Raw genomic sequence first — 26,212 nt, forward strand, 5'->3', positions numbered from 1 at the left:
CCCCCACACACACACACATCAGCTCCTCTGAAAAGCTTTGCTAATCCCTGCGGCTAGAGTGCATCCACATGCCAGGGTCCCTGGCCTCTCAGGGACAACTGACTTTCTTTCTGCCCAGATGTGGGGCAGAGGTGTGCCTCTCTGCCTTCCCTCTGTCTGATTCCAATGCAAAGCAGACAGACCTGATTCCTGTCACAGAAGCACAAGGAGGTGCTTGGGGAAGCACCTTGGGGAGCACAGAGCCCCAAAGGTCAGGTAGAATCTAAGAGGGGAGAGGAGGCCGGGAAAGGCACTCCAGGTGGGCAGCACAGGGAAGACCAAGCCTGGGAGATGGGGGGAGGCAGGGACATATTATGCACGGTTGAGCTCCTGTCTTGGAGTCAAATTGGGGAAGACCTTGGATGCCCGATTAGCCTGCACTTTATTCTGAAAAGCAATAGGGAGCCAGAGAGAATTCATGTAGGCAGCAGCCCAGCTATGAGCACATGCAGCTGATGAATCCCTCAGAAAGGGGAGCCAGGGTGTTTCCCCTGCATCTCAATCAAATAAGCAGAAGGAGCTGTGATTGGTCAACGAGTGAGTGCCCAGTGAGTGGTCAGCTGTGGCTGGGCCAGGATCAAATCCTTGCCAGACATGGAGCCATTGACCCAGCTTCAAGGAAGTCTGAGTTAATAAAGTGTAGCCCAAAGGCACAGAGGGAAAGTGTCCCTGGCCCTTCAGGAGAGAGCACAGTCTCTGACAGGGATGTGACAATTTCCAACCACTGAGTTCTCTGCATTTGTCCCTCTACGTATCTCTCAGCAGACACCTGTGGTGCCACTCTGTGCTGGACTCCTGGGCTAGGGCAGAGCAAAACAGGTGCTCAGGCAGCCCATGGTGGATCATCGGCTTCGTCCCTGGCCACCAGGGGAAGTCAGCATAGGAAGAAGGGGGGCAGGCTTTCTGAAAAGAGGACCCTGGGAAAGAAATTTGGCATTTCCAGGACTAAAAGTCCAGAGTGACTGGGGCTGAGAGAGGAGGGGCGTTGGCAGGGGCGCAGCTTCTTGGATCTCATTGAGGGGGCCCGGAGAGGACAGGGCTGAGAGGTGACCTGCAAAGTGCCATCGTGTGCTTCTGTCCCACAGATCTTTGGCTGCAGTATGGACAGGTCAGCAAGGGCAAGGCTGAGGAAACCTGTAGGTCCCCATGATGGTGCAGGTGAAGGGGAAGCAGGTCAGACTAGAATCCAGGTGGAAGTGATGGAGAGAACTGGGCACAACCAAGGTCTCTCAAGTCTGCGTTGGCAGGGCCTGTTGACAGGTGGGAGCTGAGTGGCAGGTCAGAATGCTCTCATCCAGATGGTGTCCACAGTGCCTACACTATTTGTAGGGTTTGTGCAAATTCATATGTGTCCATTCTTCATAAAGTACTTATGATTTCAACACAATGACAGCAGAGCATCAGAGGGATCCTTCCAAGCTCAGGGCCCTGGAGACCACACAGGCTGCCCACCCAGGACACCAGACCCGTGGCCCCCATAGGAAGAGCTACCAGTGGAGGAGGGATGGACACTTGCCTCTTTGCCTGGTACACCTTTCTCTCCTGGTTCTCCCTGTAAGACAGAACAAAGTGTCAGCAGGCCCTTCTGCATCAGCAGACAGAAAAAAATATGATGGTGCTCAAAGCAGACACTGTCACTCAAATCTCATTCCAGCAAAGACAGTAACCAATGGTTCCCCTGACCCAGGTCATTCCATGCAGGGGAAGGCAAAAACTGTGTCCCCAGTAGAAAGGGGAGCCTGCAGCTGTGGGCTCCTTAGCAATGAGAAGTGTGTGACCCCACCAGGAGTGACTCCAGTTTTATACGTTATCTAGCTGTGGGAGGGAGGCCTCCCAAGAAGCAGGCTCATTGTGTGCGAAGCAGGCTGCCGCTGGCTCCTAGTACAAATCTCGGTCCTCTACTGGAGGCTCTGGGACCTTGAAAGCCCCCTTACAACCTCCTTTAGTTTCCTGTGCCTCGGTTTCTTCCTCTGTAAAATGGGAGGAGTAGCTTCATAGGGTCCTACGAGATTTCAGTGTATTTGTAGAAGGATCAAAACAGTGGCAGGCGCATCTTACAGGTTGGACAAATGACCGCTATCTCCATGACTGAGGAATAATTGTTACATAGAAAGCGCACCCACTGCTCAGGAGCAGCCACACCATTAACACCGGGATGGAGGGGGCACTGAGTGGAGCTGGACCCAGGGATCCCACACAGGTGTGGCCTCTGAGCCCTCTGTTGTCTAGATGCACTTTGACCCCACACCATATCGTCATGACCCGAGCAAATGGGCCCCAGGACACAGGAGGGGACAGGGACAGTTCTGAATGTGAACATCAACCTGGAGCCAGACACCCTGGGCGGGGCTGAGGTTCTCTGCTTACCGGAGGCCCCCGGGGCCCCAGGAAGCCAGGAAGTCCAGGGCTGCCATTTTCTCCTTTGTTCCCCTTCTGGCCCTGCAAAGAAAAACAGGATCAATCTCCAAGGTCATCCACTGACTCAAGCAGATTCAGAAGCCTTGGGACCACTCCAAACACCAAAGACCAGGGGCAGCCGCACAATGGAACACAAGCCCCCTTCCTGGCAATGGAGAAGGGTCAGGGTCCTCACAGTGCTGTCACGGGCCAGCGGGAGAGAAGACATGGCCTCAGAATCTGATGGTGGCCTTCCTTTTCAGAGCAGCAAACACCAAGTGGGACAGATATTTGGCAAAAATACCCAGGTGTGTGTGGCCCCTCCCGGGGTCCTCCATTGAGATGGGGCCATTCCACCCCCGAGGATGCCAGGTGCATGGTGTAGGAGGCTCAGTCTTTGTGATCTCCCGACTTGAACTTTCCTGGGAAGCCCCCACATATATGCCAGCTGTGCACAGGGTGGATCCAGCCCCATGGCCCACCCTGCCCCCTCTGCTGTGTCTCACCAGCAGCAAGTCCTGCCCTGGGGCTGCTGACTGAGGAGGCAGGCTCCTTTAGCACAGCTACCCTCATCTGGCAGGGGCATGGCCTCCACCAGGGTGACCAAGTGCCCAGTTTCCTGAGACTGTGGCCCTGGCTTTCCATAGCACCCACAGTTAACCCCCCAGGACCGGCAGGCTCACTGCCCTGGGCAGTGACTGCTCACTCACCACACTGCAGGTGGGCTCCTGGATAGGACTGCCAACTATAGCAGTTACTATTATAAAAGTTCAGGAAGGCTGGGCTGGGAGCAGACTAGTGTCAGGCTTGACTTATCCAACCCCAGATCCTATCAAAGAACATCTTCCCCACCGTGCCTCCCATCAGCCAGACAGCACCCCAGATCGGAATCCTCTAACCAGTGACCTGGCCCTGCTGGTTAGCCACACCACCTCTCCCACCACCTACCCACTGGTCCAGTCTGCTCTCCCCACCCCCTACGCCCACCTCCATCTGCATGCTGCACGCTTACCCTGTCATCTTAGACAGTTAGGGCTGCTAAGCAGGACACTGCCCTTCCACGCTCTAAAAACATCAAACGCCCACCTGCAACCCCACTCCACCCTGTGTTTGGTAGGTGTAGACGCCTGCGGTGTAGACAACAGGGAACCAGGTGCAAAATCACATGTACTTTTAGCTGTGAAGGAGACCCACCACTCAGACCCACAATCCCATTGACACTTCCAAGGACAGAGGCCAGACAATATGTGACATGAGCCACAGCCCTCTCAGAGCGTGACCGATGCCATCAGGTGGCAGCAACCGAGTACTCACTGGGCTTCCAGGGCGGCCAGGGTCTCCTGGAGAGCCTGGTGATCCATTGTTACCCTGAGGGAAGAAACAAAGGTAATTCTCCTTCAGGGCTCTCGGCCAGAGCATCACACAGCAGGGTGACAAAACAAAGAAAGGACCGGATGCAGAGGACCAGGTTTCCCACAGAATCTGTCACCTGGGCCAATGTAGCTCTCAGGAAACCACTTCTTTCCTCCAAGGACATTTTTCAACTGGTAAAAGGAGCTCATAATATTTAATTCATAACACTGTGGAATCAAATGAGCCCGCGGCCTGGTGATTGGTGCACACGGCCCAGACCGAGGACACAGTCATGGCCTCGTTCATTCATTGATCCGCTAACTCAGAGTCTGTGTTAAGAAGCAAACAAGCCACCAAACATGACCAAGCTCAGAAACACTGGTTCACAGGGCTGAGGAGCATGTCCTTACCTCATGTCACACCCCAGCAGGGGCTTTGACAAGGCTGAGAGAGGAGAGGACACTGGTGGTAGCCCTGCGGCTGTGGAATGGAAGGTCCATGCCTCCAGATCCTAAGTCTGACTCTAACACCCGCTAACTTGACGGGGGGTTTGTGAACATGTGTAGCTTTGACATTTAACAATTGGATTCCCTGATAGAGTAAAAAATCAGAAACCACGAGAATGCTTCTGGCTGCCGCCTTTCAGGCTCAGACAGATTCCTACTAAGCCCAAGGTGCGCGGCTTCCCAGGCTGGGCTGGCCTCCTCGCCCTGTGGCTTCCCTTCTGGTTTCCCTCCACTCAGGGTCAACTCCCACTGAGGCTTTACGGCTGGCTCTCCTCCCTGCCGTGAGCAGCCAAGGCAGAGGCTGGGTCTTGTCACTCTATTCCAGGCATCTGGCACAGTGCCAGACACGACAGCTCTCTGCTCAGTAAATGGACAAGCACACAGCAAACGCTTCTCCATTCACCTGTCAACCACCAGGTGCCAACACCCTGTGACCCGTGAGGCCCGGGCTCCCACCTGGGTTGAAGCGCATCCCAGCCAAAAGGCGACTAGTCACGTCTTCCACATTGGACCCTCTTCTAAGGGTGTGTTAACCCACACCCTACTGCCATCAGATACAAACACCAGCACCACTGTACCAGTGGGGAAGCTGAGACACGGTGACACTAAGCACCCCGAGAGGGAAACAGAGGAGCTGAGATCCCAGCGCAGGCAGAGGAGAGGACAGCAGCTCGCTCCAGGGGAAAAGAGGTAGCATCAAGGGCTCTCTGTAACCCGGGCTCAGTCCTTGCTGTGGTTGCCTGAGCCCTGTGTCCCAGGAGCTGTGCTGAGCCTGGGCAGTGCTGGCCCCATCCATGCCGCTCATTATGGGCATGGCTTTGGTTTGTGATCAAAACATGGCTTCGGCCTGTGATCATGGGTGATGAAGGGGCCTCTCCCCACTGGATCCTCCCAGGAACCACGTTGCATGGTGTCTCACCAATGAGGAACTGAGGCACAGAGCAGCACGGGCCCTGCCTGGGAGTCGCTACTGAGGGTGGATGCGGGAGCAGCCTTGCACCAGGCGCCTCCTGAGCGCCTTCCCCGCGCTGTCTCCGACCACCTGCCCATCTGTGTCCCTCCAAACAACGCGTACTTTGGCTCAGCCCTGAGGAAGTCATCTCTCTTCCTCTTCCCTTTGGACCAGACGCAGAGGCACAGGGTGCCAGCTCAGGCTCCAGGGGCCTGTCAGGGCCGGGGCTGGCTTCCTTCCCCCCATGAGCCACTCCTCAGGTCCTGTTCTTCCTTTGTCCCCTGTGCTCCCCCAGAAAGGAAGTCACAGCCCCCCTCCCCAAATGTTCTGAGTTTCAAACTCCAGTCCCAAGCTCCCTCCTCCTTCCAGGATGATCTCCAGCTCCCACAGGCCCAGGCGCGTTACTTAAGCTGCAGGCTCTGAAGCAGCTTGCTTGAGTTGAAATCCTGACTCTGCTGCTTACGAGCCGTGAGATCTTGGGCAAGTAAGTAATTGTAAGTGGGGTCGTCACAGCCCCTGCCTCCCAGACTGGGGGAAAGCTCAGTGAAAAAACTGTGTTAATGCTTCCTGCAGTCCCAACCCTGAACTCCCCTGGTCTTTCTTAGAAGCCAGGAGTCACAGGGGCTACCCCAGTCTGCGCGCTTGTTCACAATCACCATGATTATAAGTGCAGTCGATCCCTAAACACAGTCCAGTGTGCCCAAAAACATATATGACATATATGACTTCATATATGACAGGGGTCCCCTAGGAGTATAATGGAAGAATGACTGTTGCCCGGTGACACTGTCGCCATCCTCGTACCACAGTGATCACATCACTCATGCACCTGGTCACCGAGCATGGTGATGACAAATGGCTGCTGCTGGCCCAAGTACCTGCTACAATGTGCACTTTATCTTCAACAATACTCCTTCTACTTACCAAAACTCTCCTGGTGCAGCAGCCACGTTCCACCAGCAGCCCTCACACGTCTCGCGCTTCCCATGGCTCTTGATCACATGCCGCTAGGCATGTGTGTGTCCCCTTCTACCTCTGTCCCCCTCACTCTCCCAGGCTCTTCTTAGATAGGAGAAGCACTTGCCAAGGTGCACAGATAGGCAAGGGCCATGTCCACCATGTCCACTGGTGTAGGGAGTGTGACCCAGTGAATCACCCTCTCCAAATCCATATGCTAAAGTCCTACAGCCCAAGACTCTCAGAATGTGACCTTATCTAGGAGCAGGGTCATGGCCCATGTAAGCAGTTCACATGAGTTCATACCTCCACAGGATGAGCCCTGTCCCATATGACAGGTGGCCTGGTGAGAGAAATACTCGTAGACAGACAGGGAGAGCATCAATCCAAGACAGAGGCAGAGACTGGGGGTGGGAGACCAACCTTTATGTGACTGAGTTAACTCCCCTGCCGGGTGATGTGGCATCAGGCCTCCCTTTCTATGGTTCGAGGGTCGGGGTCTCGTGCATGGGTTTGTCTTCCTACAGCCCAAGGGTGGAGCTATGCTCACCTTTTCCTTTGTAATATAACCCCTTGCCCTGTTTAGGGTAGGATCTTCCATGGAAGTGCCTTGTGTGTCCCCTTCTCTTACTGTGCCCTTGAGTGTGGCCTACCCAGGTGTCAGTCAACCTGCTGACAGTGGACATCATGAAGATAGACTCAGCCCCCTGAAACCTGACCCTTTGCCTCATTTGAATAGCATCCCCTCGATAAAAGGGGTCAGCGCAATAAAAGGGGTCAGCGAGTGCTCTCTCTCTCTCTCTCTCTCTCTCTCTCTCTTCCTGCGGATCCTTAAAGTCAGAGGAGCTGTCACAGCGACCCCAAAGAAAAAGGTATTTTTGTCTCTTGTATGGTTATTTTGCACAGCCCAGTTAGCCCAGTTCCCCTGGAGTGACCCCTGAGCCTTTTAGTTGCGAGCAGAAACCTGACAACTGGGTGATGCATACACGAGGCAAGGAACAAAAGGAGGCCAGCAAACCCCGAGAAGCTGCTGCAGATGTGGGACGGTTTCCCCCTCAGAAGGAACAAGCCTGCCGATACCTGGATCCCAGACTTCTGGCCTCCAGAACCACGAGGCAACATTTCATGTTCAGGCCACCCAGTCCACAGCACTGTATTGTAGCAGCACCAGGATACCTGTGTGTGTCCTAAGTACCAGCTCTTAGGATGGCCCAGAGCTAGAGAGACTGGCGGAGGTCCTACAGGCCCTGCTGGGCCAGGTGGCACTGTATGCAAATGGTCCCAGCAAAGCTCCTGGTGTGTGGGAGGCCCCAGGGGCTTACGGCAATGGCTGCTCCCCACCTGCTGTGACATATAGCCATTTTTTAACACCACATGGCTGTGCCAGGGTGAAAGACCCAAACCTCACCATGCCAACATTGCTGCCAAAACACACCAGGACATGAGCAACTTAGTCTCAAGCAAAACTCACCGGTGGGCCCCTTGGCCCTCGGGGACCCTGTGGTCCTGACGGTCCAACATCACCCTGGAAAAAACAGAGAAGGGTCACATCATCACAGAGTCACTGGGTGGAGATAAGGAAGGCTCCACTTCAAATATGTATCAAACTTCACCAAAAGACCCAGGAAAACCAGCAGTGAACAGATGCCTTTCGTAGATTGTCTTCCAAACATAAAAACACTCACTTCACAGATTTAGAAATGCTCGCAGCTCTGCCTTCTGCATTAGTGTACTGATTTACCTAATCAGACATATTTCACATGGTCCCTCAGTGACTTCAGATGGCCCCATCTTGAACTGAGAAGACAAGTGCTCTTAGTGTTCTCCTGACTCACTAGATAGCAACCTGGAACCACCATGCCCGCCACCCAGTGGGCAGAGTGCCAGCCACGCTCATAGCACCTTCTAGTTGGCCAAGCATGATGATGTGGCCTTCTGAGTAGCCTCCTGGACTGGCAGTCCCTACCCATGTGAAGGATGACGATGGAGAGGCTTGGATGTGCCTCTAAATAAGCCCTCTGGAAATGGATTTTTTTTTTTTTTTAATTAAAACATCCAGAGCGCTGAAATGGAGGAAGAAAGCATTTCCCCATGACCTGGCACTTGGTGCTGTCCCAGCCCCACCCTTGTGCCATGCAAGCTGAGCTCGGTCCCTTGCCTGCCTGGACTCCTTGCATTGCCTTTTCTATAAGCTGAAGTGAGAGGAGTGGGCTAGATCAGTGGCTTCAGCAGCTGAGAGGTCCCCAGCAGGGTGGACTGAGGTGTGCTGTACTTTAATTTAGCTGCATAGGGCTCTGCACTCGGGTTGGTTTTATAACTGCTAAGGGAAGACATGGGGACTACAATGGATTTCTCCTGAGATCCTGTCCAGGTACTTCATCTCATGACAGCAAATCAGCCAAAGATAATCAGCTTCTGATAATCATCAGCTCCTGGGAAGAGTCTACCTTCCCAGGTCCAAACCTGGTCCTGAAGGATGCATACAGTGGACAGGAGGCCACTTTGGACCTCAGGACCAAGTACCCAGACTTCTGACCAGGCATCCAGTGCCAGGAGGCCAAGCTGTGATCCCACTTGCCAGATGGCCCTGCAGGATGCCCTGTGCCATGGATGATCAGTCACTGGGGGTGGAGTGGGGATGTTGAACTGACAGATGTGGCTCTAGCTGGCTCTACCTGCCTCGGGCACACCATGTGACCATGTCCTTAACCTCTCCTTGCCTCTGACACATATGACCAGGTCCTTAACCTCCCTGGATCTCAGGTCTGTTCTTCTGTGCAACTCAGATAAAACCCCTCCTGCCCTGCCCAGTTGCATGACCAAGCCAAGGCAGGAGCCATCTGAGCCGTGTAGAGCAGGACAGCAGTAGAGGTGGAGAGGGGCGCATGTTCACGTTGAGCATGGGAAGCAGAGGCACTGGAGGAATGATCCAGAGCACCCTCAGGTGCCCCTCCAGTCCATGCAAGGCTGGGTCCGCGGAGCCCATGTTGGTCCCAACAGACACAAGATGATTAATCCAGAAAAGCCTCCCATCCATGGTAAGGCATGTGCACTGTCAGGAGCTATAGCCCCACTCTCTGTCATGCCAGCCAAATATGTGCCATCACTGTGTCTTCACAGTGCTGTCACCACCCACTGTGAATCGAGCATCCTTTCCTTGTCCCCCATGCCCATACCCCGCCAGGCCCCATAGCACCCCCACTCACATCTTTCCCTGGTGATCCTTCCTGGCCAGGGGGCCCTGTGGCACCAGGCTCTCCCTAGAAATGAAAATCCACTGTTAGACATGGAGTCCCTTCAGCTTCAGGTTGCCTCAAGCACAGGCCACCTGTGGACCTGGGTCAGACGCAGAGATGCAGGTGGCTGCCGATCTGGAAGGTCCCAGCAGAGCAGGGTGCCTCTGCATAAAGAGCCCTGGCCCTGAGCTGGTATCCATGTGTACCCAAGGCCATTGGCAAGTGCCTAGGGCCAACTGTATCTCCCCAGGCCTCAGGCAGGAAAGAACAGCTTGAGTCAGACAATGCCCTTCCACTCCTCCTCCTTATCTGTGGATCAATTGGCTTTCCTACCCATGGCTCTCTTCGAGTTTTCTATAATGTGCAGGGGACCTAACCATTGATCCCAGAGGCCACTTCTATTTGGGGCATTGGAAGAGAGAGAAAGATCTGAAGGATAAGAAAACAGACTCTGGAGTCTTCCCGTCTAGGACAAAGCTGATGTGTTTCACATACAAGATCTGGACCCTGAGAAAACCACCCAGACCCCTGGGCCTCAGTTTCCCTCTCTGAAAATCAAGCCCATTATCAGAACCTGCTTCACAGGGCTCAGGAGTGCTGTGCACAGCCCAGATAATGGAAACCAACCTGAGCCCAGGCTGCTTGGACTAACTGGCTTTTGTCACAGTCAGGCCCCCAGAAGAACCATCTAGAAGAATCAAACCAAAAAGGGGATGACACTGCCAACCGTGCCCGCTATTCTTTCTGGGACACCATGGAAATGCCCTGCCTTGGGCCCAAGAGTCCTCTCTAGGAAGTGTCAGCTCTGAGTCACCCAGGAAAACCTCCCAGGAGAGACGTCCACTCACCCGGGGACCAGGTGCTCCAGAATCACCTGTGTGTCCCTTGAAGCCCTGGAAGAAAGAAAATGCAGTTATTCCACCTGTGAGCAGACTTGTGGGGTGGGAGGGCGGCACCCAGGATGGGGTCCAGGTGTGTGGAGCCCTGCTCTGTGCCAGGCCCAGATGGAAAGAAGGGAACAGGAGCAAGGCAGGAAAGGGGGGGGGCAATGGGTGGGTTGGGGAGCAGGAAGGGCCTCGTGGGTCCCACCAGCACTGTGCCATGCGGGTCTCGGGCACGCCCATCTCCAGGTCATGGGGTCCTGCAGAAGGGGATTTCCTTTCCTATTTCATAGATAAAGAAACTTGAGGCTCAGGCCTGCCTTTCCCTCAGATTCACACGCAGGCCTGCCTGCCTGCAGAGCACACCTCTGTATTTGCACACTCAACCCAGGAGGGGGTCTGGGGCCAGAGTGCCCTTTTCAAGACCAAGAGAGTTGTCACCTGGCTGCTCTATCAGGCTTACCTCCTGATTCCATCTCCTAATCTCAAAAACAAGGGAAGACCCGACCAGGGAAGTCAGAACCCTGGGGAAGGCCACCTGAAGGGAACTCCAACTCGAGAGGCCTCCTTGAAGTCACTGTGATCACAGAGTGGCTGATGAGAAGGTGTGACCTTGTTCCACTCTAGGATGAGGCTCTGGATCTGTGGGAAGTGTCAGGGCAGCAGGGAAGGGAGTGGGCAGTGGGAACCCAGGGCCCCAGCAGGGGCAGTGGAAAGGGGTCAGGAGGTGTGCCAATCCTGAGCTCTTCTTCTCTCCCCTGTGAGCCTCAAGCTTATAACAGGGGAGACTGGTCCTGTCCTGCCAGGTTGTGGTGGGGATTCACAAAGGGGACACAGGACTGAAGCCTGGTGAGCAGTCAGGACCTGGGAGTGACTGGGAAGGACTTGGAGGAGGAAAGAGGGAGAAGAGGAGGAGGAGGAAGGTGTCTCAGATCTGGATCCAGATTCAACCACTATAATCACCTCAGAAAGGACACTTAACACCTTGCAGTCCTGATATCATCTTGATCAAACCAGGTAATGAAAACCCAGCCAGGGGCATTGTCCACGGGAGGATGCCCTATGCCCCACCACCTGATGTGCTTGGGCTGACTGAGGAACCCGGTCTTGGCTGAACCATGGCTCCCACCTTTGAGCAATGGGATCTTGGGGGCTTTGCTTCTCTCCAGTGGGACTCTGTTCTGACACCTGTTAAATGAGGCAAGAACCTATTCTACAGGGTCACCAGGAGGACTGAATAAGACATGAAGAATGTTCAAAAGGGCAGGGAACAACCTGTGTCCCTGCATCTTCCTCAATAACACTGAGTCTCAACGCCACAGAGGCAGGGGCTCTGCCATGCTCTCCTCCCAGATGCCCAGCAGACACAAGAGCCAGGGCTTCCGTCGACACCCCACCTGCATTCCATCCTCACAACTCCCAGTGCAGAATAGGTCCTGTCCCCCTCCTTTGAAACCTGACCATCATTCATGAGAATTGCCCTTGACTTTGAGGGGTTGTACAGTGCTCCATGGTAAGCATTCATTTATTAAATTTAAAAAATGCCTTTAGAAAGGATTTAATGGGGTCATCAATTTAAAGTATGTTTGGAAAAAAAATCAATCGCTAATTCTGTGTTTTAATCCCCAGGGTAACAGTGTCCTCACTCTCAGGTTCCTCCTGGTGCAGGCAGGAGATTTTGGAAAAAGGAAAATTGATTTTTGTGTTTTATTTCCTCCTTATTGAATACTGGCCAGATGATTTATTGATTTTTTTAAATAAAAGCAACATTAAGGAAACAAATAGCATTCTGATACGCCACTTCTTATCAGATAACTGTTTTAGAATTTTTATTAAACAAAAGACACGAGTTCAGTTTTTGTATTTTTATATGTGTAATAACTAGATATAGATTTAAATGTACAGATGTGGTGATTTTGCATAAAGAAGATTGAAGAAACTACACTGGAATATTAGCAGTGCTTTACTTCTGTTTTACAGGATTAGCAGTATCTATTTTCTTCTCTATGCCATTCTTTTTCTTACTAATAATTATCAGTATGATTGTTATGCAATTAGAATGGGTTTCTTTCATAACTGGAAAAAAAACCCATAGGTATGGAAAGTATTCAAAATACAAATTAAGATTCGTTTGTAGGTTCTATCATCCAGAGAAAAGCCCAAGATATTATAATAATAAAGAGGATAAGAAAAGAGAAAACTTGGAACAGCAACCCGCCAGTGATGAGTGAGACTTTGAAAATCAACCTCACAGCTATGGTATGGAGAAAGCAGAACAGATCACACAGGATCACTGCTGCCCTGGAGGAGAGGGGCTGCAGATCCCCATGCCACGCAGCCCCCTCCAGCCGGGTGCATCAGCATGTGAGTGGCTGATAGGTTCGCTCTGCTAGGGACACTTACAGGTGGGCCTCGGGGACCCTCTGCTCCTGGTAGACCTGGCTCTCCCGATTTTCCCTGGAGGGAAGAAGGAAAGAAGAGAATGAGGATGAGGTTTCTCAGGACTTCCCCTCTCAGCTGCTGCCCTTGCTGTCACTATATTTCCAGTCCTCAGCCCTGGTGTCCTGGGCCATCTTCACCCACACCAGTGTCCACTGGAATCCAGGTCTGGAAAGTTTCTGGCTGCCCTGGGCTGCTGCTGTTTATACAGATTTCATCTCCAGATTAAATTAAAGGGACAGACCCTTTCACTGTCCAAAGTGCTCTGGTCTGACAAGAAATCGCATGGCCGTCTTGGTTATAAGGGACCTTATTCACAAAGGCACTCAAGGCAGCTACTAATCACTCTACTTGTCCAATGGCAGCACTGAGGATCAAAGCAGTGATATTTTTACTGAGCTTCTAAAGGGCAAAGCCAGGCAGAATCCCAGCTTCATGCCACACCCAGGCGGATGCTCTTCTCCCGCCAGCAGCAGCACCCACTCACAGGGAAGCCTGGGATCTCCATGCCATCTCCCACACATCTTCTCCAATTCAAAGGAGCTATGAGACAAGTCTTGCTATTTAAAGTTCTTTACTTCCCATAGCTTGGCATTGCCCTGGACAGAACAAGTCACCAAAAAACAAACAAACAAATAAGTAAAACAAAACAAAACGGATGAGGGCCCTGGGGAGGCTCAGGTCCAGATAAAGTGGCAGAGGTGGTTTGGAAAGAGAAAGTTAAAGGGCAAGTTTGGTTGATGGCCCACCAGGCAGCATGTTGAGAGCCACAGCCGAAGGGGACCCAGCAAACTTCCAGCTGCCAGCAAACTTCCAGCTGCCAGCTGATGATTGGCTCACAGCGGCCCCAGCAAACTTCTAGCTTCCTGCCAACTGATTGGCTCCTCTGCAGTGATGCTCATTGGGTTGTTTCCCCGCCCTTTCAGACCACGGAGCTGCTCATTGGGGGACTTTTTTGGCTCTGCCCAAGCGACCCAGCCAATCGGCCTCAAGAGCAGGAGGAGTGGGGGAGGCTTGTGGGAAGCTGGTGGTGGCAGTTGGGCTCTGAAGGTTTTCCTGAAGAGCTGTGTGGTTTGGTGTGTGGTTCTAAAAATAAAGTTCGTTTCTTTTGACAAGTGGCTCCTGAATTGTGCCCAGCCAGACTGCGGCAGCAGCACTTGGGTCTTCCATTTGGGGGCATCCCCAAATGCTCTGAGCATCTTATTTCACAGGTTGTGAGCCCCAAGCCTAACACGGGGCACTCTGTGGGGGAGATGAGAGGTAAAGCAACATCCTTGGGGTTAGAAGAAAAACTGCAGGGAGAAGGCTGGAGCTCAAAGCTCTGAAGTCCAGGTTTATCTGCTGGTGCCTTCTGTCCTGGACCTTCCAAACCTAACTGTGTGTCCTTTCTCTTCCTGGATCTATTTTGCAGTTGTAAATTCAGGACAATCATCCCTCATAGGTGTTTTGTGATTGAGCGTACACAGGCCTAGCCTGCCCTGCACCATAGTCAAGTATGATGACCCAAGTTACCAGCAGAAAAATGATGACCAGCCAGGCCAACTGGCACTGAGGGTCATCCACATGCCAGGCATAACTAGGGTGCTTTATACCATGACGTCAATGGATCCTCACTGCAGCCCAATGAGGGGCACACTCTTGTTATCCCTCAGGAAAAACATGAGGGTACAGAGAGGTTACGTCATGTGCTCAAGGACACATAGGGGGTTCTAATTGAGACATCTTGTCACCAGGGACTCTGCACTTAATCATATACTATACTCAATGCTCAACTGCATCTTAATTTAAAAATTAAGCAAAAGGCAATTCAAAAAGTTGTCTATCCATCCAACCATCCATCCATTCATCCATCCATCCATCCATCCTTATTGTCTCTCTGCCTATCTGTGTCCCCCACATAAGAACTGGAAGGAACAGGCCAAGGTCAAGAGGGCCATCTATGACCAGCGGTAAGTGCTCTCACCTCCCAGCCACGTGCTTGGGCTCACCCAGGAGGGTCCCTTCCCACTGTCACAGCTCCTACACCTAAAGGGTGTCTGCAGAAAGAGCTCGTTCTCTGCCCCCAGGGCTGCTTGACTTCAGGGTGTGGAAAGGCCAAGAGCACAGCAGCCAACATCTCCAGGAGCAGCCACAACTGGCTGGCATGGGATGGATAAATATTCCAGCCACCACCTCCTGCCACAGGGGTAGTGAGAGAAGGGCATTCCAGGAGCAATCCCTCTCCCTGCTCCTTTCTCTGGGTCCTTCTGGGACCCCTCCCAAGCATTCTGCCTGCACCATGTCTGTCTTGATATCTCAGGGTCCCCAGATTCTACCCATCCTGTGCCAAACTCCTCCCAAACAGCTCAGAGTAAGGACACAAATGGATTCCCAGAATGGATCCACGAGAGAACTCTGGAATGGGCACCTCAGGGGTCCCTGAGCCAGGGCACTGAGTCCCTCCTGGTCCAGGAGAACCATCCCTGTCTCCTACATGAGCTATTGGCCACAAGGACAAGCTGGGCTGCACCCCCATGTGCACCACCCCCAGGGACTGTCCTGTCCCCCACAGGCACTGGGCTGGGTGGCATGACTCTGAAAGAGCTTTCCATTTTGCTGCGGAAAGCTCTTTCTTTTCCTCTCAGTGGTGAATTCTGGCTTCAGCATCTGGCAAACTATGAAATGACAAAGGAGGTACTTCCGGCAAGTTGCGTAAGATCGGAATGAGTCATAATAGTTTACGACAAAGCAAATTAAATGGAGCATGCAGCTTGCTGTAGAGACTTTTATGTAATTCACATCAGGCTCTAAAGAATCCACAGCTCTCTCCTCACCACGACTTAAAGCAGGGTAGTTGAAAAAGTAACTCACAAAAATAATTACCAAAGAAGCACGGTTTTGCCACCTCATCGGATCCTCTAGCAACTCTGGAAAGTTGGTATAATATCCTCATTCTATGTGAAAAGATTCTGAAGCCCAGAGATGCTGTCTGACCTGCTCTGGGTCACACAGACTGTGAGAGCAAAGCGGCACCCTAAGTTACCTGGTTAGTACTGTAGTTGCTGTAATCTTGGCATAAAAGATTTTAATTTAATTGCTATATTTTAAATGTAATTTTATAAGTAAATAATGCATGCTCGTGTTTTGAAAAGTTAAAATGATAATAATAAAGTAAAACACCACAGAGCAGAGAATTGCCTTCCCACCCCATAGCCTGTGCTTAGAATCATCCTTCCATGGATGAATCTACTTTTGTTGGTGTCCTATGGGGTCTCACAGAGTTCCTTTATATAAAAACTAGAAAAATATACACATACTTGGTTTTATATGCACAGCAGGGCAGACCACCCCCTCCCTGTGCCTCTGCCCTTTCCTGTAACTTGCAGCAGCCCTACATCACCCAGAGAAAGCCTGCGTCCCTTCTAGTAGCTGCCTGGTGTCCCGGGGTAAACACCATCATTCAGCTAGGCCCCTGGGGTGGGTGTTTGGAGACCCTGCTGACTTCAACCTGAATCCTCCCGTCCAGGTGTGGGATCTGTCTGTGTCTTGCTTGTTTGTGGTACCGGGGTCTAACCCAGGGCCAGGGGCTCATACACACTGAGCCAATGCTCTCTCACTGAGCCGCACCCCAGCCCAGTCATGAAGACCAAAGTGCTGGCGGCATCCAATCAGGCCTCATCATCACAGAGCCGGGACCTCCAGGCCGGAGAGGCCACCCAGCTCAGGGAGGCCGACTTTGAGGTCTTAGATAAGGGCCTTTAGAAACCCCTGCACACTCCCCCCAGCCAACAGCTAGGCAGGCCACAGAGACGTCCTACTGAACACTCTGTCCATCTCTTCAGATGTCCCTGAACGAATTAAAAAAAAATCAACAAAAACTAGAGCAGAAAAAGGGAGCAGGGACAAGGCCCAACACGTGGGGCTGACAGGTACCGCCCAGCAGTTCAGTGGGAGTGAGAGTGGGTGTGGTCTGTACTCCAGGCCAGCTTGCTCGCCCCAGCGTCCCCTCGCACATCAACAGGACCAAGAGCACCAGGCAGTAAAACGCAGAGAGGAGGGAAGGACAGGGCCCCGGACTCAGGCCCCCATGCAGCCGCCAGCCCATCAGACAACTTCAGGCTGGTCATTCCACCTCCCCGAGACTCAGCGTCCTCGGCTGTAACCCAGGGACAACATGCTGACCTTGCAGGGCTGCTGGGAGAAGTAAGTGAAGCAATACATGAGATTTCACGTCCACTGAGCCTGGTTCACAGAAGGCTCGGAGTGGCCACTATCAAGTCCCTGTGCATCTGACATGCAGACTGGTAAGAAGCACGAAGCCCCTTACCGGCTCTCCAGGGGGACCTGGCTTTCCATCTCTGCCCGGTTTGCCTTCTTCACCCTGCAAGAGAAACTCAAGCTAGTTATCAGGTCAAAGAAGATTAGAGGGGAGGGGACAAACGCTGCTTCCAAGTGTCCTTCTCCCTCGCGTCCAGCAGCTATGTTCATTCCCTGTTGGCAACTGCTGGGTGTCTCCACACACAGAACTCATTTCATGTTTTCCTTCCCAACACCAAGATCTGGTGCAGACCTCGGACTCACAGCACCCAGCATGTGCTGGAAAAGTAACACATGGTGCAAAGGATCGCTCTTCCCAGGTCTGATCTAGTGGAGGCCCCACGGGGCGTTTTCATGGACTCAGACTCAGGGCAACACACCCTCGTCTATTGACCTCCAGAGTGGAATGTGAGATGGGGGAGGTGAGAGCTGAGGAAGAAGAAGAGGACATTAAGTAATAAGCAGGGGATCACAGCTCCCGGGACACACATGGGGATCAGAGAGTGAAGGCGTCGGCTTGGGCGTGGACAGGACATGGGCACTTTGCACTACTCTTCACGCAGCCAAGCTAGGAATCCCTCCCCTCTGCCAATCTCATCCCAGAGGGGGCACAATATTCCTCATGCTCCTCCCAGGAATGAGCACCTCCTCGGGGTCTCTGAGGCATGGAAAGCTAATCTGTATGACAGCTATGACGACAGAGGCTGAGGGTCCAACCCTGGGCACCTGGACCTGGTCTGGGAGAGAAAGCAGAGGGGAGGAGGCAGAGGGGAACCGAAGTCACGGGATCTTGGGCAAGTTCTTCAAGCTCCCAGCTCCTAGGTGCCATCTCTCCTGAAGAGAGGCCAGCCTGCCCTGCAGAGGCACCACAAGACGGCAGTCAGGCTTCCTTTCCCACGGATGTGCTGCTTCTGCTACAGGGGCTGCTAATGAAGGTGGACACTTTTACTGCTGGCGCTTGAACCTCAGTGGCTTGGCACAAGGAAGCCACTGTGAGCATGATCAGAATGACAGACCCCCCGGGCTGCTGGCCAGAAGCTCAGTGAGCACCTGCAGCCCTCTAGGAATGCTGCCCCTGGGCGCTGTGTGAATGCTGAGTCAGCCAACTCACACACCCATCCTCTTTGCAATTAAAAGCCTAACTGCAGAACTATTCCCCCATGCCTGGAGGTCACAGGGAAGGGGGTCAGGAAGAAAACCAGTGAAACAAGACGAAGCCTACCAAGGAGAGCAGCACACTCAGGCTGGGGAAAGGGGAGAACTGGGCAATTCTGGGGCAGCACTTAACTCCTGAAGCAGCAACTCAAGAAAATGCTGAGGAGGACCAAATGCGGCCTGCAGGACCATCTCAGAGATAAGCATGCCTTTCTGGGACAGAAGAGCTGCCCCTCGCTAACCGTGTGTCCCTGAGCATTCTGGGTCTTCTTGGAGCCTCGGTCTTCCACCTTTACTGAGCAGGGATACCCCCCACACACACACTGCATGGCGAGGACTTCACACTGGGACATGTGTGAAGGGTGTTTCTTGGGCTGTGCTTGGCTCAGAGCTGGTTCCCAACAAATAGGGAGAGGTGCTGTCTCACTTTCCAGGATGCTAATGTCAGTGTTCTGATGTCAGCAGCTTCACGGGGCCCCCTGTCCCTGTCAGCACCCTGCAGAAGTGGAAGGAATTAGCCACTCCCTAATCGCACTCCTAAGGGACAGACACCCCTGTCTGTATCTAGACTGAGTCTTTTGCCTGGCATTTTTTCCTGAAAAAAATTTGAGGTGCTGGGGTCTAAGCCGGGACTAACCCACCTCCATAACTGACGTCACCTCTCCATGAAGCCTGGGGCGTCACCTCATTGTCTGGCTTAGGTGTCCACCTCCTGGGCTCCCACAGCCCCGGTGTGACCCTTCGTAAGACAAGCATCATGCTTTCTTGTTTGGCTTCTCCATAAAACCACAGGTTCCTAGAGGGCTGGGACCTTGAATGTTGTGTGGGTGGGCAGTGCTGCTGTTCGCGTATCACCACTCATCTCGTCCTTCATTCAGTCCAGATCTAGGAAGCACCTGCTTGGCACAGTTATGGGGAGGTGGGGAGAAGGCCGACCGAAGTCAGTGACATCCACGGTTGGTTCATACTGTAACTGCTGGGAGGGGGTACAGCAGTGGTCCTGTGGTCTGGCTCAAGTCCCTTCCTAACCCAGCTGGGGAGTGTCAAGAGCACATATCAGGAGCCAGCGATGTTTAGTGGAGGCCTTGAGGAAAGCTGGCGCATGGGGCCTTGGTGAGACGGAGGGACTTTCACGTATGGGAAGTCCTGAGCACGGAGCCGGCACAGGAGCAGGCCGCACGTGAAGCCAGCCTGGTCCTCATTATATAGGCAGGAGGCAGGGAAGAGCTACCCAGGAAGGAATGGCCTCCTGGAGGATGGCCAAGTGGTGGAGGGTGACTGAGGGGAGTGGGGTGAGAAAGAGACGGAGAAGAATCAGGGTCAGTTCATGAGAGGCCAGGGAGGCCACGGGCCCATCTTGGCTTCACAGTGGCAACAGTCAACAGAAAGAGAGATGGCATCATCCGATTTGCCTCTGAAGGAAAGAAGGACGCGAGGGAGGGAGGGAGAAGAGTAAGAGAGGGGCAGATATGTTTATATCATCACACAAAGGGGTGTGTGTGCGTGTGTGCATGTGTGTATGTGTGTGTGCACGTGTGCTGTTGATGATGAACATAAAACAATCACATCTAAGGTGGCTTCCTTCCCCAGCACCCCAGAACTTTAATGATGAGGGATCAACACAAACCGCCAACAGAGATGTTCTCCACTTAACTTTGCCGTCACTAGAATTAAATCAGTAAGTGTGTCTGAGCTACTATAACATACTAGGACCACAGTTTATTCTGTCAGAGACAACACGTGCCAGCATATCACTTAGGACCTGTGTGACTGGACAATGACGCTCAGGAGCTTATTACCAGATCTTCTAGGAGGAAGGGCCCCGGAAAGCAACTCATCACTCACATGCTTCCTTAATTAATATTTGCCATGTCCTCAACTCTGGGTGGAGAACCAAGACTGAATGAGAGCTGAAGAGGGCCCAGCTCTCACAGAAGCTAGGACACAATGCCATAATGAACAGCTACTCTTCTCTGTGATGTCCCCAGAGATAGCCCACAGAGAGTTCCTGACCAGTGTGTCAGATCAATGATTTGATGGGATCAACAAGTCACTCATCAGCCCTTTCCACCAATAGCAAGTGACCCCCAGTTGGAACAGGCATCCAGAAGGAAAGAGAGGGTCTGCCCTAGTCTTGGGGCAAATAAAGAAGCCATGCCAGGACCAAGTCAGGAGGGATCAGGCTTTGGCAGGGGCTGGGGAGTAGCACTTGACTAGCCTGCCTGAAGCCTGGGTTTGATTCTGAGCCCCGAAAAATAAACAAAACAAACAAACATCCAAATAAAAATAAAATAAAAGCCAGCAACAGGGCTTTCCAGAAATGCACATTCAAAGGCTCTGTGACTTGGGGGATGGGTCCAGTGTGGCAGGAAAGATCACAGTCTGTTCTAGGGACAAGATTATGGGTGGAGGGCAGTTGGGGACTGTGGTCAGCTGGTGCCCCTGCACATACAGGCTAGACCCTGAGGCACTCAAAAAACCCAGGTGACAAAGGCAACATGTGGCCTTTCCAGGCAGACCTTATAACAAATATGTTGCCAATCTGGACTTTAATGAAAAGCATGTTAAATTGAGATATTTGGAACAATGTTCAGGGAAAGTAATTTTGCAGTATGTATCAAGACCTGAGCTATTACTGTACTCTGACAAGTAAACTCCACTTTGGGGAATCATTCTAAAGAAATTAGGAAAACACTATGCATGTAAAATTGTCCATTGTAGCTTTAAAAATAATTGCAAGATTTGTGAAGCAACAGAGGAATAATCAGATATATTTCAGTGCATTAACTGGATATATTCTTTGTGAATTTTATGAACACTTAATAGTAGCATGGAAAATAAAAAATGTTTATATTGTCACAAGTAGCTAATTACCAAAAATAGCTGTGTGTGTTGAGTGCATATGTGTCCATTGTTGATGAATGATTCAATCAGAGAGAGAGAGAGGAGAGATAGAAAAACACTATATAAATAAATAAGAAACAAGCAATTAAACAATAAAGAAGAACAAGATTAAGAATAATGTCAAAGTTTAGTTTGCTTTGGCCAACAAGCAAGTTAATCATTTTTCTTTCTTTTAAAGATCTGTAACATCTGAAATTCCACTAGTGATCAAGCCGTATTTCAACAATAGAAGAATACATTTTGGCTTGCTTGTTTTTGGAAAGCGAAACTAAAGTTTGTTAAATGCCACTTACCGGGACTCCAGGTATTCCAGATGGGCCTTGGGGGCCAGGGGGACCTTCTTTCCCCTGAAAGATCCAAGACATAAGACACCATGAAATCATCATTTGGCTTTTTGGAAATAAAGTCCTCACACAGGACTGCCAGGTGCTGGAAGTCCCCAGGTGGGCTGGGCTGCACCAGCCTCCTCACTGCCCAGGCTCGCTCCCCAGGGCAGCAGCATCTTCACCACCAGTGGCCTGGACACCAGATCTGTTCCAGCCATACTAAAGAGAATCAGGAAATTAGTGACTGATGGCCAAAAAAAAAAAAAAAAAATGAAGAAAAAGAAAAAAAAGGCTATTGGAAAGAAAATAATGGGCCTTTGGAGTCCACAAGACCTGGGTCCAGATCCTGACATTTGTCCCCTAATTTCTTGAGACATAATTCCCACCCATACACACAGACAGGGCAACTCTGTACCTATAGGACCCAGTGCAAGGAAAAACTGAGCTAGGGGAAACTGTGACTGATGGCTTCATTATTTTAATTGTCTTTGAGAGACACCTAAACCTTTGATCAGAAGTGGCTAGAGAGTATTTTTTCCCTATGAAAAGACATGTGGGGTTTCTAAAGTCTATTTTAACAAATTGCATTAATTAACACTTCATTTCCCATCTTATGCATCAAAGACATGATCTTCCATCAGGGCTTCTACATCAACTTAAAGAATTCAGAGCCACTTTTCATGATGCACATTTTTATATCACCACATCTCTGTATTGAGATGCAGATTCCTGGCGACTTTATAATCTCTTACCAATGTTTTGTGAGACAGACACTGATGTCAGGTTTTGCATTCTAATGGCATAAAATGAGGTATTCTAAAGGGTTGTTATTTAATCCTCTTAAAACAAAGGCAAAAACAAACTAAAGTTTATATTTCAGATTTATACAGATTTTAAATAGCAGCATATAAAAATGTTCCCATTAGGAGACCAAAACACATTTATTTTATTAAGTACTTTTCAAACTTAATATAACTCAATAATTGAGTTTTATCCATACCTGAAGACAATAAAAGACATTAGTAATGCATGATTAAGACACTGAGACGCTAGCTTGGGATTCTTTAATAGGGCCTTAGGCACTCATGAGAAAAGAATAATGCTTTAGGCTTACTATTTATTTGCCAACACCTTTTCTCAGAAGGATTTGTGTTCTGCATCCATGTTAAGAAGTTATTCCTTATGTTTTAGAAAGTAGAAAGCACTGGTTATGTTTGTGTCATCAAGCAGAACCTACGACTCATAATGTGACGTTGCAGGAGAGTTGGGACATCTAGCCATATTGCCACTTAGACTAAAACAAAAGTCAACACAATGCAACTCAAATTCACCTCCCCCCATGCCACAACTCTACACACACAAAAGAAATGAAGTGGAAGGTTTCTGTCAATATGGGACAAAAGTTCAATCATCATTAGGGGATTTTGGATATGGAAACAGACTTCTCTGGATTACTTCCTGGAAGGCTGTGGTTTCAAATACCCTAGAATGAAAACAACAGTGATACAATTCAGGGGTAGGCCAACCTCAAACCTCTGCCTGGTTTTGTAAGCAAAGTTTTCTTAGTACACAGTCACCCCCTTCAACTGACCAGTTGTTTGGTCCTTTTCGGCCTTACCACAGCTGAGCTGAATAGTTAAAACAGAGACCATATGATCCATGAAATCCAAAAATGTTTGCTATTTGTTATGGGAAAGTTTTCCAAGCCCTGAACCACACCACCCCACATCTCAGTTGAGGAAGGCACGGTCATGTAGTAGCATGTTCCAGATCTAGGAGAGGACTGAGCTTCCTGCTTCTGTGTCCAGTGATCCTGTCCAGGCTTCTCCCTTGGCAGAGAGACCAGAAGGCAAGGCACAGGGAACACAGGAGACATGCTTTCCATCACCCAACCATCCCACAGGAAGCCCAGGGGCACCCACCTTCCGAATTCCGTGCCTTGCTGGCAACACTGTGTTCTCCCTGCTCCTCCTGCTCCCACCAGAGGAGCCTAAGACTCCCAAAGATACAGAGTGCTTGTTACTGGAAATCTGCTCACACTAGTTATTTGCTATGGAAATTGATCTACTTAATTATTAATTAAGCATCTCAAAGAAATTTAAGAAAAAGGGAAAAGAATAATACTTTATGCAAATTAAGTTTGGATTTTGAAAATATTTGATGAGACTTTATAAATAAATAGCATTAAGGTAAGAAGCTCAAAGGATTATTTTAGAATCCCAACACTCTAGGGCTCTGCATTCATACAGTCTCACAGATGCTACTATGGACTCAACAACTTTTTTTTAAAAAAAGCATCAAATAGTAATGGATGTTCTATTTATAAGAATAATTATAAGGGATCCAATTCAGGGGGCTCAAACTCACAGTACTGGAGTTTATTCAACATCAAAAAGATTAACAAATGCACATATTGCTAATTCAAAAAGCAGTGGAAATGTTTATTTTTACATGGACATTTTTATTATTGTTACCCATCTAATGTTTTTGATTTTTTATCTATCAATATGTGGGGCTGGGGTTGTGGCTCAGCAATAGAGCGCTTGGGTAGTACGTGCGAGGACATGGGTTCAAGCCTCAGCACCACATAAAAATAAATAAATAAATAAAAGTATTGTGTCCAACTACAACTAAAAAGTATTTTTTTTTTAATGAAAAGATATCACTATGCATTGTTCAGGCTAAGAAAACTTCCACTCTGTCTTGGTTTGTGGTTTTTGGTAAAGTACCAGGACCATGGACAGCTTCAGGTACAGGCATACCTTGCCCAGGAGTCCCAGGACAGAATGAAAGTCTTGTTTAATACAGTGAATTCCTAGGAAGGTAATGATTTCACTTCTGGGATTCATAGCTTATATTCCCTTTAGGAAAACAGTCGATTAGTTTTCATTGGGGAAATATTTTACAGTCTGAGGATCAATGAAATGCTGCCTGCAGCATTTAATTCATCCTAGGACTTGTAGATGGGCTGCTTCAAAAGGATTACCACAGGATGATCCTAAGAAGGACCACGTGGCTGTCAATATTCAGTCTCAACATTCTGCGGCGATTCAGTGTAGACTGCAGAAAGAATACTGAACTGTGACTTTTCAGGTTGACTTATGTCCCAATTTGGACATTGATTTCCTTGATGACTTTGGACAAGAGACTTAATTAACCCCATTGGGCTTTGATGTCCTGAGTTGAGAGGGATGAAGTTGTTCTAAGACGCCTGAGGTGCCCTTTGAACAAGATTCCAAATTCCAGGGCAGGGTTGACCTCCTCTCTTGCTAGTCCTGGATTATGTTGCTGAAATTCCTATAGACCAGGGTTTGTGTCTGGCTAGTACATATCCTCACTATGTGATCCTGAACTGATCATCTTACTTCCCCAATCCCCACTTTTCTGATTTATAAGATGGATACAATGATTCAGGACTTTTCTAAGTTATTGGGCGATAGTGGAGGGGCAGCAGTGAAATGACATGAAGGATATTACTGTTCTACATATTCCTTTGGACATCATGCATGTATTGCTACCAGCAAAATGCCTGCAGAACCATGGTTTACCCTTGCTTCTTGGCACTGAAGCCAAATGTGGTTCTGGCAGCTTTGTGTTGATCAGATAAAAGCACAAAATTCATGTGGCAATGGTACCAGCTGTGATTCTGGGACCTTGAACAGAGACTTCTTTGATGTTTTCACCCCTCTTTGGATCTGATGGGCTAGAAGTGGCTGCCTCATGTCTGAGATGCACTGGAGCACACCACAGCTCTGGGTGGGCTAGCCCAAGCCCCTCCACTCACCACACTTGCTCAGAACAGAAAGTACCTGAGAAAGAATAGGGAAATGGGGCCTGAATCTAGGGCCTGTCTGCAGTGGTGGTTGTAATCTGAATTCTGGAATTGCAGGTTGCCAGTTTATTTCACCCCAACACTTATCTTAGTGGCAAAGTCATCAGCCCCCACCAAAAGCAGTCCCTCCTGTGTTTGCAACTGGACTGGTCATAAGTGGAAGCTTAGGAATATCTGGGCCATGGGAGGTTCAGAGAATCAGAAAAGGTTAGCAAATACATAGGTTCTCAAAAGGCCTAAAGATAGCCATAAGGTAGATCCTGTCCCTCAAGGAACTTACCGGTGGCCCCTGAATTCCTGGTGGTCCAGCAGCTCCTGCAATTCCATCTGCTCCCTAGAACAAACAAGGCAGAAGACTAGCTTTTTCACACAACTGGGCAAAGGTCATTGTTCCCTCCTCTACAGACAGGAAGCTATGCACAGCTCTTACACTATATGTCCCCTCCAAGCTGCCTGAACTATCATGTTGCAATGGTGTTTCCCCCTCCATAATGAAGATAGCAACCTGCTTTATAGACTGCAGAGAGAACTGGAAAAATTAATACACATCAAGAATCAGCACTAGGAGCATCCTAAGGGCTCTCTGTAAAAGGCATTCACTTATTAGAAGAGTCTACTGTCCTTCCAAAGACCTGGCACACTAGTCACCAACTAAATAGTGGGGCATAAACAAGAAAGTTCTCCTAGCATTTTATTGACACCAATCCAGCAGCCTTTATTTAAATGTTTTACATATACTATTGAATGCTTATTTTTTACCAGGTGCCAACCAAGTTTTAGGAGTATAAAATTGACCACAGCATAGTCTTGGACTTCAAGGAAATTGGTATAGCTGTAGAAAAGAAGTGTCCTTTTCCATGCATGGCAAATTCCTGCAACAGGATGTAGCTTGATTTGCCCCTATTTCTTCCACCAGGTAAGGACCCAAGCGAATGTTCA

General features: G+C 50.1%; 1 protein-coding gene across 1 annotated transcript in view; it reads right to left on the minus strand.

Moving 5' to 3' along the window:
- The window catches only part of Col22a1 (collagen type XXII alpha 1 chain), a 208,179-nt gene that overhangs the window by 11,763 nt on the left and 170,204 nt on the right, over positions 1–26,212 (minus strand). Inside the window, exons 48-57 of the mRNA XM_015486301.2 lie at positions 25,554–25,607; positions 21,409–21,462; positions 17,067–17,120; positions 12,725–12,778; positions 10,289–10,333; positions 9,411–9,464; positions 7,676–7,729; positions 3,751–3,804; positions 2,407–2,478; positions 1,556–1,591 (exon numbers count right to left, since the gene is read on the minus strand). Coding sequence (XP_015341787.1) covers positions 1,556–1,591; positions 2,407–2,478; positions 3,751–3,804; positions 7,676–7,729; positions 9,411–9,464; positions 10,289–10,333; positions 12,725–12,778; positions 17,067–17,120; positions 21,409–21,462; positions 25,554–25,607 — 531 coding nt within the window. The remainder of the gene's footprint in view (positions 1–1,555; positions 1,592–2,406; positions 2,479–3,750; positions 3,805–7,675; positions 7,730–9,410; positions 9,465–10,288; positions 10,334–12,724; positions 12,779–17,066; positions 17,121–21,408; positions 21,463–25,553; positions 25,608–26,212) is intronic.

This window comes from Marmota marmota, unplaced genomic scaffold, assembly GCF_001458135.2.
Source record: "Marmota marmota marmota unplaced genomic scaffold, marMar, whole genome shotgun sequence".
Taxonomy (NCBI): domain Eukaryota; kingdom Metazoa; phylum Chordata; class Mammalia; order Rodentia; family Sciuridae; genus Marmota; species Marmota marmota.